The following is a 14,004-nucleotide window of genomic DNA, read 5'->3' as shown; positions in this document are numbered from 1 at the left end:
ATTTGTCTACTCTTCTTGCACGCTCCGGAAAACCATACTTTCGGTGTTTCGGGCCATTTCTATTTTCTTGCTATGTTTCCTCTCTGTTTGTTACGTTTATTATCCGGTTCTTTTCACCGAGCGAAAGCATTATAGCTACCAATGCAGGTCCTTTTGTGTTGCTCTTCACGATTGTTTGCTTACCAGTTTTTTTCTTTCTTCGATGCTTTTTTTTCTTCACGTACGTGTGTGTGTATTTGTGTGGTTTATTGTTTTCCGTTTGCAGCAAGAGAAAGCGTTGAAAATCAATATCTAGTGCCATTGTCTCCCGATGTGTGTGTGTGTGTGTGGTTTTGGTTGAATTCCTTCCTTCCTGGGATGCGTTTTGTTGTTGTAACACATTGTGAGCAATTGTGACCATTTTTTACCCACAAACAGTTTGTTTTCTTTCGTTCACCGCCATTCTTCTCTGCTGCACAATAAAACATTCACAATAGTTACAAAATGGGTACATAAATTCGTGGGTACGGTGAGCGAGCGCGCTCGCCTAAAGTACACGAAACCACCCAACCTTCGAAGAGGTTTCTTTATTTCTATTCGTCCTAGCGTTTGTTGCATTCACCACTTGCTTCGTGGGGAAAAAAAACAAACAAACTATACGCTCTACTCTTGCGCGCTTCTATTTTCTCGTTCCCATCTGCACCACCTTCCTGCTTACCAGAGGAATTCTGTGAGAGGGACACCACCATGATTGCCATTTTTAAACTGTTATATTGTTTTATAACCTTCCCAACAACTGCATAGCTAGCTACCCCGCACACACGCGTTCGATGACTTTCGTGATGAAATCTTTGCCCTTAGAACTCTTCCTTAAACACTTAACATTAAAAAAGTAGTTTGTTTGTTGTTCGCGCTTGTTCCATATATCCTGTCGCAATAACTCATCCACCTGCTCCCTTTTGGCTCGGCTCGACCGAGCGTCAGGCGTGACCGTGAAAGGAAAAAAGCCATGCAACTGCCATTCAGCGTTAAAAATATGATTATTGATACCATAAGTGTAAGACTACAAATCAATTAAGAAGAAAAAAAGTATTGACAACGCGCACACACACATATCGTACGGCTCGTAATTTTGAACAGAGGGGAAACAACGATACTACTTCCCTAAAATCTGCATGGCATGGCATGGTAGCGCGCAATTCGATTCGATCATGTTATAACTTACTAATCTGTTGATTATAATATGTACATAAATTTCGAATAGCATCAGCAGCAACCGCTTTATAGCGCTCGAACGATACCACACACGCACACAATCGGTACAACTGTCCAACTGTACAATACAATCGCGTTCCAGCTCTCTCTGTCGATGCTTTAAAGCGGATCAAGCAGCCTTCTAGAGGGGTCGAAGGGCACCGATCGATATGGGTGGATTTTTGTTTTTGCGCGTCGGCTGCACGGACATCGGCGCTACCAGCTTGGAGGACGAGGGTGACGATCCGTTCGAGTCGGCTCCTTCCTCACAAACCTCCTGTGTACCGGGGAGAAACAAACAAAACGAATGATGATTAATTTAACACACACACACACACGCACAAACACCCGAAAACGAATCAAAATCAGTGTTGTGCAACTTTTGAGAGAGCTCGACGGGACACGACTAAAAGGATTTTTTATACCATGCTTCACGTGTGCTTTAGGGCACCCCGCGTCAAGTGCTTTATAATGCACAACGCCACTCTGTTGCAAAGGCAACATTTTGACTGAATAAAAATCCTTCAACAGCAACCCCGGAAAGCAATTATCGTCCTTCCGCAATCACTGCGTACACGTTCAAGCAAAAGTTTCACTACACTACGCTACTAATAGTGCACAAGAGAGCAAATATACAGGAGTGTAGGAAGGATGGTGGTGGTGTCGCAACATTACATTTAAATTCGTACAGCTTGCCAGTTTCATCTGTGCCAGCTGGGAGGCGGGCGTCAGTGACTGCGTACTGCCAAACGGCGACGGCATCATCGTGGACACGGTGCGCTTCAGCTTCGAGGGCGTTTTGTTGAACGAAAACACACGGCCGACCTGTGTAAGGAGGAGAGAGGAAAACAGAACCGTTGAAATAAAAAAAAATATCAGAAACCCCCCTTCGCGCTTTATCGAACGAACGAGCCAACAGAACAACGACGCACCTTCATCCGCGTCTTGGAAGCAATTTTGAACGCTTTCGACAGCGTGCCCACATTAATGTCGCTCACGTCGATGTCCACTTCGTCCGCGGTGCTGTTGATCAGAAAGTGGCCCGCATCCGTCCGGCACGCGTTCTCCGCCATCTGCTTCGACAGGCTCTTCAGGTAGAGCAGCTTGTCCTGCTCCTCGTCCGCAATGTTGAACGAGTACTGGCGGTCCTTCGCGTTCTGGGCCAGCTCGCGGCAGTTCAGCATGAAGGCGCGCGGACTGTCCACGATGTTCACCACCAGCTGGACCGTGCTGAGCGGCATCAGCTTCACGTGCTTGTACGGTTTCGTCGTCGCGCAGGACGAGCGCGTCAGATTGAGGCTGTTCGTGTTCGGCGACTTCACATTATTGAACACCCGGGAGCGCTTTTTGCACACCTCGAGCGTATCGCTGAACAGAAACAGTACCAGCGGATCGCCGCGCCCGCTCAGACTGTCCGACAGCTCCGTCACCTCGCACCGCGACACGAAGCTACGATGCGACGAGACGAGATGGGGCTGGATGAACGAAGAAAGGGGGAGAAAAACATAATTGGTTGAAAATTAACCCACAACAAAAAAAAATGGAAAGACAGAACCACTCGAGCCGGAAAATTAGCACACAGGCACAACACACACACACACATACCGGACAGTTGTCGATATCGTTGAAAATGTCAAACATTGCCATCTGTCCCTCCGTTTTGCGCTTATCCTCGTTAATGTACGTCATCACCTCCCGGATGGCTTTCAGCGCGTCGTCCAGCTTTTTGTGGTCCGGGTTCGCTTTGCCGGTGTGCTTCAGTATGTCTACAAATAGGGTGGGGTGGATAGAAGGAGAGAGAGAAGAAGGGACAATGATATACGCCACACGCTTTACTACTTGCACCAGAGTACGACGGCCACACCACGCTTACCATTAAGCAGCAGGCTGATGCTGGGCAATCGCTGCACCGGCCGTATCATCAGATCCTGCAGCGACTGCCGGCCGCACTCCGGCTTCGCCTGTTTATCTTGAGGAATGCATGAAACCGCGGATTGCTCGCATCGCACTGGACGAGCGTTTCCTTCATCTGCTCGAAAAAGTTCACGTACGGCGGGTACGCCTTCAGCAGATCGTCCCGATGGTCCAGCACGATCTGCCCGATCAGCACCTCCTCGCTCCAGCAGGCGTGTATCGCCTTCAGCCGGTCCAGCATCCGCTTGTGCACGTCGTGGATCGGTAGAAAGTTGCCAAAGATGGACCGCAGTTCCGATTTGTTCAGCAGCGGATTTTCATTCTCCACCATCTCTTCGAGCGGTTCCTTAAAAAGCTGGTAACAAAAATCGACAACAAAACGATGAATAAAAATATGGCTTTCCTCTTTTCTCTCTCCACTCACCTTCACGATCGTGTCCAGTATGCCGACGTAGTTCGATTCCGTGTGGAAAAAGTCCATAAAGTGGTTGTGCCGCATCGACTGCGTTTTGCCCGATTGCTGCTGCTGCTGCTGCTGCTGGTCGGCGGACGCTTTGGCCGAATCGGGAATGGCGTTCTTCTTGCTGCTCTCATGCTTGTCCGGGCTGACCGTGCAGTCCAGGAAGCTGCCGGACACGGACAGCAACCCGGCATCGGACACGGACGAGCGCCGTTTGCCGACACCGAGCGGCGTCCCGCCGCTACCACCGTCCGCCGGCGTTCGCTGCGAGAGGCGCTTCCGTTTGCGCTTATTGAAGCTGACCGGCAGCGAATCGCGCCGATCCACGACCGGTGTGTGCGCTATGCTCTCCAAATACTGTATTGCACGCGCGCCCCGGGGAGCGGGGGGAGTGTTAAAGATAGTACAAAAATAAACATTAAATAAAGTAAGGGCGTTTTAATGTGCACTGACACAGAAGAAGGGACACAAAAAAAAATCAAACACATCTGTAACGATGGTAACAACACTTACGTCCGCAAACAGATAGTCGAACTCGTTCGCATAGCCTGCCTGGATCGTGTACCAGAACCAGTCGGCCTTGACGATGTGGGTGTTTTTATTCTTCGTTTCCGGTTTCGCCTGAACGACGTGCTCATCCACCACCTGGCATGGAAGGGGGTGCCGGGGGTTCAAGGGAAGAGAGAAAGAGAAACAAAAGGACACACATATGGTGAGAAATTATTGTATTTTTGTATCGTAAGCTTTAAATTAAAGTGTAAGTGAACCTTCTAAAGGAAAAAAGAGAAGGAAAACTAAATTACTATGTAGTACACGGTTGTGTTAAAGGTTAGTGTAATTCAAGCATGAAAGGATTATTCAAAGGAAAAACTATAAATTATTAGCACCAAAATGTTAGTTAATTATTATCCTGCAAACTATCACGATTCGTATCGGACAGGGGAAAACGGCACACTTAAAGCAAAATGTAATAGGATTAAGATTTGTTGTGGTGATAATATGACGATATGACGATATGGTATGCGTAAAGGAATGCGCGATGGCCCAATGACACCCAAATGCGATATATTAAATAATGCCCGAGGTTGGCTCTGGAAAAGCATCCTTTTCCACCCCACCCCTCCGCGCTGCACTGAAATGGATGAAGCACAACACAGTGCCGCCGCCACTCGAATTACTCTCGTATTCATGCACTTGATGGAAATTTCATCAGCTTTATCGCACACAGAAGAAGAGAGAGAAAAAAACGACGCAAAGCTGTACAAACGTCACGGTGCAACTCCTTCCCCTTCCCTGCCACCGCACCGGGCATATAGCTTTTAAGTGTCATTCATCGATTGGGAATTAAACATTATCCAAATGGATGCATAAATGATGGATGACCGGGCAATGACCGTGCGCCCCACCCCCGGGGAGAGGGAAAGGATATGATGAACAGTGTGTTCCGGTCGGTCGGTCGGTCGATCGGTCGGTCGACACATATGTTCCAAAATATGCAAACCCCCAACTCGCAGACCCGGTGGAGGCCAGGTGTGCCCCGGTGAAGCAACTGCCAATTTAACGGTATGTTTTCTCCCTCTCTCTTCCCCTCTCTCTCTCTCTCTCTCTCTCTCTCTCTCTCTCTTTCTCTCTTTCTCTCTTTTATTCTGCACTTCTCCCATCACAACCCACAGAGTGCGGAGGGAGATGGTAAGTGATTCCGGATGAATCAGTCGTTAAAAGAAATTTGATTTTACTTGATTCGGAAGTGAACCGTCGAAACCAAAAAAAATAAAACAAAATAAAAGGTAAAAATTGTACAAAAAGCACCTGACTTCGGCAGGCGCACTGGGAGGGTGGTGGTGGTGGTGGTGAGAACCATTTAAAGGCACATAAAAATGCAATGAGCATAAATTAAAAATCAAAACCCTTCAAACGGGCCATAACTGGAACGGTACGCGGGGGCAAGGGTTTGAGGGTAGGGTGTGGGGAAGGGAAGTAGGGGGAGGGAAGGAAATGATGTTGATGGCGTGGCGAGGTGTTAAAATAAACCAACAAGGTGTCGAAATGGTTGCTGTTGCACTTTTTTCTCACCTTTTTTTTTGTATTTCAATTGCATTTCCATTTTCGATCGAGAGAGAGAGAGAGAGAGAGAGAGAGAGAGAGAGAGAAAAAAAAGACTCAACCAAACAGCGAAAAAAATAAAATAAAATTCCCCCAATCATACATCAAAAAGCTATGCACACTTCAACAGGTTGAACCCGACCGATGATAACGATCATCCAATCAATGGGCGTCGCTTCTCACTCTTTTCCCCTCGGTTTTTTGTACTCTATCCTTATTCCTAGAGAGTTTCAATTTATAGTATTCACTTCACTTGCGAATAAATATCAATTTGTAAAATGAAAGCAAGTAGTAGAAGGTGGGAAAACTAATTATCCCCCATCGCTGGTGGTTGACTTTTGTTATAACACATTCTGTTTGTCACGCGTGCCTTGTTTCCTTGTGGCACAGAAATTTGAGCATTCAAAGCACCGAGACATGTGTGCACGAAAAGCAACAATAAGCAATGCATTGCACAAATAAAGGGGTTATTATTGAGCTTATTTTCAAAGAGGGTTTAATGCAAGGTAGAAAAAAAAAAGGCACACGAGCAGCTTTAACAAACGAAACGGAACATAAAGCGAGACACAAAAGGCACAATGCAATTACAGCCACCGTTAATGCAAGTGGAAATGGGCGAAATTTAATCCCACGCTTGATATAGAAGTGGTAAAATTCGCTGCTTTTTTATTACTATTTTACGCCCGTTCCGTTCGCAATACAAACTTCCTGGTCGTGGTAGGAGAGAAAGTGTGAAAAAAGGGGTTTTTTCGTTGTTGCTGGGTACCCATTTTATCCTCAACATTGCCCAACCAGATCCAGCAGCAGCAGCAGCAGCAGCAGCAGTTCGAGAGTTTGAGTGCGCGTGAAAAGTGCGCTTTTCCGAAACGCACAAATCACATTTTGTGTGTCACTTCTGTGTGTATGTGTGTGTGTGTGTGTGTGTGTGTGTGTGTAAAAAGCCTCCTCCCGTGGGGTGTCATCCGTGCAGCGATTTTTCATTGTTTTATTAAGCAGCTCACCGGCCTCAACAAGCCCTTCTTGAATGGATTTTTGTGCGCATTCATTGTCGCGCTTTAAATTGCACAAATAAAAAAAATACATATATCCAACTTTTTCCCATTTATTCCGTGTATCCCCTCTTTTTTGTGTGCGTGACTGGGTACAAAACGGAAATCGCATCCAGTAGGATTTTGCGCGTGCTTTTTTTTATTCTAATTGGAAACACGACACGACACGTCAAAAAGCAACGACATTGATGGAGACGCCCGGTTAGTGACAATGATGTTTATATAGTTATATATTGAAAAATCGAAAGCGATGGGGGGGGGGGATAAAAAAACGCCAACCTAATGCAAAACACTGTGTGCGTGTGTGGGTGTGTGTGTGTGTGTGAAGAACAACAACACATCAAATCTTTTTGGGAGAGAGAGAGAAAAAACTCCCTCAAATACGGACACCAAAAACAAACGACGGGAAATGTATAGAAATTGCAATAATGAATATCAACGCGATCAACGAGTGAGTGAGCAATTGTTGTATATTGTCTGTGTCGAGGGGCTGGGTTTGGTTGGTTGGGTGAATATTTCGCTTTTCAAATTAAATGGAAAGCAAAGAGGGGGGGAGGGGAAGAGGGAATGATAACGAATCGGAATGAAACGAAAACAACAGCCACACCACCCTATCTCCTCTTCCATCTTCCCTTTCTATCCATCACCACCGGCCGCCACCAAATCTACACCCTACATTGTGCATGCGATCGTGCGACACTGAGAATAAAATTAATTTATTCTACTGCTTTTTACTGTGTTACTATATTTTCCTCTCCAAACCTATTGATTTGTGATTCATAACTTATGTGTTTGAAGCAGATGTTATGATTGTTTTCTCCTACTTTATAATTGTCTGTATTATTTACTTAATAACTCCTTATTACGGCTGTGTATTTTTGATTAATACTCCTTTTCCTAAATATTTCAAGGGTTTTCTGTTGATTGGACAAGTCTAGCAACTTTTAACGCAACTAAAGCATTTAACAGCACAAGCGCATCAGTTGTTTTCGGAGCGTAATCACGCTTAAGACAACTTTTGCACTTGATTTCGCAAGCGCGGGACACGTTGTCCCAATTCCAGTGTTACGTATTTAAGGAAGTATCCAACTACAAGTGTATAAACAGATTCAGGGCAATTTGGCAGCCTACATCAGGGTTGTTTGCAAGTTTTTTTAGAGATTTTAAAGAAAATTCCCAAAATACTTTTTCACGTAAATTTACAATTATTAGGGACAAACAGTTTACCTAATTCTGTACTTTTGATTTTCGGGCGTATGTATGCATTACTTTGAACACGTTTACAAGCGCTGGTTAAATGATTGTTTCATGCCGCAACAGCCTTTGTGTACCGCGTTTGCGATGCCAAGTGCGAAGGTTGCCATAAGCATGATGACGTTCCGAAAACAACTGATGCCGTTGTCCTGTCAATTGCTGCGGTTGCGTTAAACGTTGCTACGCTTGCAAAATCAAGTAAAATCCCCTATATTACTCATTTCTTCCAGTTCAAAATGTTTGAAACATCAAAAGAACAAAAAATCCTATAATTTAATGCTCATAATCTCTTAAGGACAATGCAGACACACAATAAAAACGCAATCGCAAACCAAAAAAAAAGAAACGATTAAACATCCGAACAAAGCTATATACAATACGCATCGTGCAATACACAATCACGAAAATCAGGAAAGCATTACACAAAACAACTGTTTAATTCTCCACCCGAACAAGGAATTACAACAACGCATGGCTGGGCGCGAACACGCTTGTACAAAACAGGGAAAAGAGAAAGAAAGCGAGAGAGAGAGAACAAAAACTACCAATTGAGCACAATTCTTGTACCAGCAACAACATATCCCGCAGGTTAACAGACATTTAAGCATTGCGAAATAAATGCCAAAAAAAAAAAGGAATACCGAAACACGGCTGAGAACACAGAGCACCATCGCCTTGTTCTACCCCGCTACCCCACTCCTCTCGCACAACTAGACCGACGAGCTTACTGGAACCCCCCCCCCCCCCCCCCCCCCCAACCCCACACTTCGTTGATTCGGAGTAACATCCGGATAATCCAGATTAAGTGATTGCCGCCGGGCAGCACAATTGCTCCTCCCGACTCTTGTATGGTCTGGCGGGCCAGAAAGCCCGAACCCGAAGAAGTGATCCTTGGACGACTTATGCACAGGAGAGGGGTGAGCAATCGTCCAGAGTCCATTGTTGGGATGGCTGAGTCGGTTTGGGGCGAGGTGAGGGAGGTGACACACACACACACAATCGACCACCAACTAAAGCGAGCTTGGCGAAATTGGATGTGTATACCAGCGGTTGTTGAAATTGCACTTAAAACCATCTCGTAACTCGTAATTGAATCTGTTCGCTTTGCCGCCATGCACACACACACACACGATCGACAAAGCAATTAGTGGGCTTACTGTAGTTTTCTACTTTCAATTAATTCGATTCCTACCCGTCCCCTTTTCATAATGAAAACAGCAAAAGGGAAATATCTTCACTCTCTTCATGTTGAGCGCACCCTCAGGTGAAGTTGGTTTCCGACATTCCCATACACACACCTACATAAAATCGTCTATCGTCCACAACAAATCAGAATTCTGTTCAACAAATCGCTTGGAGTCGATCTCTAAGATACAATAATTAATAAAGGAATTACCACCATTGATGTGTGCTAGATTACACTAAAGATATACGGGAGGGATGCTTGATACTACGAGGGTTTTTGGGGATCTCATCAGAAGGCCCGTTCGCATACTCTGATCGAATCGATCGAAACAATACAGGGTGAGAGGTTGCAAGGACTTGGGAGAGAGATCAATCAGGACATTACGAAGAAGGTGCTGCTATATAAATACCGGCATCATGTCTGCATCTTCCGAACCAACGCCGGCGCCGGCATCGACATTCTTTCCCTGCTCCTCCTCGTCGACCGCCATCGAAGAAGCGGCATTCGTAGCCTTAGCCGCCGCCGCCGCCACCGCCTCCTCCTCGTCCAGCTCCATCAGCGTATCCTCCTCATCCGCTCCTGCCCCACCAATCGACGCGATCGAGTGGCGTTGCTGCAGTGTTGCTGCACCTTTCGCCAAACCGCTCCCAATCTTGCCCCGACTGCGCGTCAGCATCTTCGTAGCGGAACCGTTCAGCCCGCCAAAGCCGGCGGCGGCAACCGGCGCGACCGGTGTCTTGAAGTCCACCTCGCTCCGATCCTTGCACTGCTGCTCGGGCGTGTGCGGTCCGGCCGACACTACCACCGTCGCCTTCCCGCCATCCACCGACTTGAAGTTGCACACCTGCTTCAGGCTGTCCAGATTGGCCGTCGTGATCAAACCCCGGCCCTTGATCGTCTTGGGCGTGCAGTCCTTCTTGCCGCTCTTCGTGATCTTGTCCCGGATGCTGCGCAGCTTCTCCTTCACCGGCTTCTTGATCGACTCGTTGAACGTCGCCTCGATCGTGTTGTTGATCGACGCGTTCGACGCGTTCGGGTCGACCGAGCTGCGGCGCGACCGCAGCATCGTCTTGATCGGCGTCTTGATCGCGGCAAAGCTCATGCTACGCCGTATGCCGCGCGTAATCGAGCCCGTCCGCGTCAGCTTCGGCTTTTTGGCCGAACCGCCGTGCAGTAGTAGGGCACCACCACCACCACCACCACCACCACCATTGGTGGCGCCACCGATGGTCGATGCGATTGAAATGTCCACCGACAGGAGCGACGGGTCGTCGAAGCTATCCTCCTGCCGTTTGCGCTTGTACGCCTCCCGGCTAGCGATCACGTAATCGTCCATCGTATCGTCGTCCTCGTCGTCCTCGTCCTTCTCCTCCACGATCCGGCGGAACGACTCGTCCACCATGCTGCATCCGCCGCCCCGTTCGGTTTTTAAAATGGGCGAAAGATTGTTCGGGTTGAGAAATTCGTTCGCTTCGCCGGATGTAAGCACGATGCCGTCCTGCTTTGGTGCAGCAGTGTTCGTTGTTACTGCTGCCGGCATTGGTTCCGGTACTGCTGCCTCATCAATGTACGGCACCGCCGGGCGGGCGGTGCTGCTTTCCGCAAACTGATTCCGATTGTTGTCATTTTCCGCAATGCTCAGCATGTGATCGCCGTTCCGATCGTTGCGGCTTCCTGCCGGCTCTACTGCCATTCCTTCCGTCGATTCGTTCTCTTCCGGCAGGGACGGTAGTGCCGCGGTGGCTTCCTTTCCGGCATTGCTCTCCGGTGGTTGCTGCTGCTTCAACTCTCTCGCTTCTGGCTCTTCGCTCCCAGGTACATCCGCTGCTGCTGCTGCTGCTGGTGGTGGTGAAACGGTGGCCAGTTTCTTCGGCGAAACACTCTCCAGCGGCATGGTTGCATCGATCAAGTGTGCGCCCGTGTTTGGCATTACCTGCAAAAGTGAGTTAATATGGTCGATGGTGTGTTCATGCAGCTTTTGGAAACAGTTATTGTGGGACAATTTGGAACAGACCGGCCGTGTCCCAGTGTCCCAGAGAAAGAGTGAGAGAGTGAGAGATGGTGAGGTGGTAGGAGGGAAGTTGAGAGGGTTCTATTTCCTTTGATCTACTATCAAAGCCCTGCCAAAATATTCAAAAACAGTTGTACATTGTACACCCATATCTCCAAACTACAATCTATAATATCGGACGCACACACACGCACACCCGCGCGTCCCAATTTTCCTCCCCTCCTCCTACAGCTCCAATATCCGGATATCAGTGATATCTGATTTATGATCAATTATTTAACCATTTCCGCTGATGGACACACCACAAATCACCGGACGCGTCCCTCCCGAACACCCGAGCGACCACAAGCTCGCACGCTTTTCGGAAGCGACCACGGGCTTTCCACGCATCAACCGCGCGCGCGCACACACACACACAGTACGCGCCACCCGAAGTTCCCTCATTGAAGGCACACACACACACACGCAAGGACGAAGAGTATGCGATGGTAGCAATTAATCAATTAAAGCTTTTCAGATTCGGTGGTCCCAACTTCACCAGCTTTAGACCATTGGAAAACGGACGCGAGGGGATGTGGTGTGCATGTATGCACACATCCCGCGGGCAGCGCTACATGGTCGCGCTTTTATCAAAAGGATATTGTGAGGAGGAAGATCAGAGAGGGAACCAGGATAAGAAGGATCCTCACAGAACGTTCAACAGTGTGCTTCCTGGTGGAAGGGGGGCGTGGGAGAAGGATAAGCCTAATGAACTGCGGAGTGGGGAACAGTGAGGGATGTGAGAAGCGGAACCCAACCAGGACCGTCCATTAATTACACTTTGAATAAATTGTAAACCCCGGCATCATATATCAAAACGCCCAGAGCAGCTGCAGAGAGAGAGAGAGCTTTGAACGAGGACGACATTTTCACACACGCACGCTTGGTGTAGAGTTGTGGCGGCAGCGAAGAGGAGGGTTGCCCGGTCATAAATTTCCCAATCCATTACTGTGTGACTATGTGTGTGTGTATGCGCGCTTACTGTGTAGCTAGCGAAATGAGTGAGCGCGCGCGAGAATGGAAATCAATCGGGACGCGATTTGAAAAGTTACACAGCATATAAATTGAATCGGGTACTAGAGTACACTACAGGGGGCTACCTTGAGGGTGACAGACTAGGAGTAGGTCGGTGATAGGTGGATGTGGGTTCGTAGGCATAGGCGCTCTAAATAATTGAAACAATTTAATTGAAATCCACGCTACGTGCGATAGAGACACACACACACACACCCAGATCGGAATCCTCGACTCCCCAGACCGATTGTCGGTTAATCAGCATACTAACAGGGAGCAGGGAGCGGTGGGTGCGAAACCAACGGAAAAGAAGTGACAGAGACGGGACAGATTGTCCGTGCACTGACGGCGGGTAACGATAATGTCGTAAGCTCCTATTACACACTCGATTAAAAGGGCATTAGCGATAGTCGCCAGCGGCACTTATTGAGTGTACTGCTGCTGCTGGTGGCTAATTCCACACCCGGGACCAGATTCCCCCTCGAAAGCACTGTCAGGCTAGGGGGTGATTTACGCGATTCTACGGAAAACCACAACATAACGCTCCCCATGAATATGATGCCCACTCTCAACCCATTGAGCGGTTGATTTTTCCACGTGGTCTTGAGGTGAGAAAGCGTCATGCGGGAATTAGTTGTTAGTTGTGCTGCTTGCTGATGGAAAGGTGTGGCCGCCGATTGGACGGATGGATTGGGGAGTTGGAGGAGTTGCGAATGGTGTGGAATGCAGCCCAAGGACATCGTCACATTTTGCGCTATTCGTTGTCTATGGAAATTTAGGTCTGCGTTTCGTGTGAATAAATTGGAAATCGGAAGTTAATAGTTATGGTATTACTTTGATGGCTGCCATTTCATTTCGTTTTGAAGATTGATTCAAAATTGATTGATTTCCTTTTTCCCCCCGCAATACTTTTCCTGTTTTTGTGATGTATTATGAATTTTCCCCCGATCGCCTCTCTACTCCGCAAAACAACGCTCACTCAAGCTCAGTAATTGATCAATCGGGGGCTTTCCCAAACATGCAGCTGATGTGGCGTGTGTGTATTTAAGCCTGATTCGCGCTAGCATTATGTGCCCGTTAAAGTTGGTTAATTTTAAAAATACAATTTACATCAACAAATACACACTCGAAAAGGATACCACCAGAGCACATACTGCACATAAAGACAATAATTACAAAACATACGACCGGCCCACCAGTACACAGTAGCGACAGATATGCATCCCAAAATGTTTTGGATTAATTCGAAACAAAAGAGACAGTGAAAGCAAAGAAGAGACAATTCTAACCACTGCTTGCATCAGCTAAAAACAGCTACCTTTGACACAGCTAAAAAAACCCCTCCCAAAACGTCGATAGAGATAGAGGTGCAACACAATTAGTCGTGAGTTTTGGTGGCTCTCCTCCAAGCGACATGCTACAGTTTACACACACACAACGGCCAGGGGGGTATAGGTAGGGTAGTTGCACACTTACCACATGCGAACATTCCGGATCTTCCAGATCGGTCGGGATGCCACCGTTCGTGCGCAGCACATCGATCATGTGCTGCTGTTCCTCCTCCGGGAAGCCGAAGAAGCACACCTTCTGCCCCTCGAACGCTTTCAGCCGGTGCTGCTTGGTGAACGTTTCGATCGTGGCGGAAAAGTTAGGATCGTGCCGGTTTTTCCACGCCTCCAGCACCCAGTTCGGGCGTATGATTGCTAACCGGAACGTCATGGCGTACCTAAAACCAATAAAA

The 14,004-nt window shown here is 47.7% G+C and overlaps 1 protein-coding gene across 1 annotated transcript in view; it reads right to left on the bottom strand.

The window, feature by feature from the left end:
• Nucleotides 1-1,000: 1,000 nt before the first annotated feature.
• LOC121592182 (protein ECT2-like) overlaps nt 1,001-14,004 on the bottom strand; it is a 75,356-nt gene continuing 62,352 nt past the window's right edge. The window contains 10 exon segments of the mRNA XM_041913565.1: nt 1,001-1,510; nt 1,909-2,058; nt 2,166-2,708; nt 2,839-2,999; nt 3,107-3,193; nt 3,196-3,502; nt 3,572-3,964; nt 4,121-4,252; nt 9,609-11,132; nt 13,740-13,989. Coding sequence (XP_041769499.1) covers nt 1,376-1,510; nt 1,909-2,058; nt 2,166-2,708; nt 2,839-2,999; nt 3,107-3,193; nt 3,196-3,502; nt 3,572-3,964; nt 4,121-4,252; nt 9,609-11,132; nt 13,740-13,989 — 3,682 coding nt within the window. The 3' untranslated portion in view covers nt 1,001-1,375.

Source organism: Anopheles merus, chromosome 2L (genome assembly GCF_017562075.2).
Source record: "Anopheles merus strain MAF chromosome 2L, AmerM5.1, whole genome shotgun sequence".
Lineage (NCBI taxonomy): Eukaryota > Metazoa > Arthropoda > Insecta > Diptera > Culicidae > Anopheles > Anopheles merus.
The sequence above is the reverse complement of the archived record's forward strand: the minus strand, read 5'-3'. Positions and strand labels throughout refer to the sequence as shown.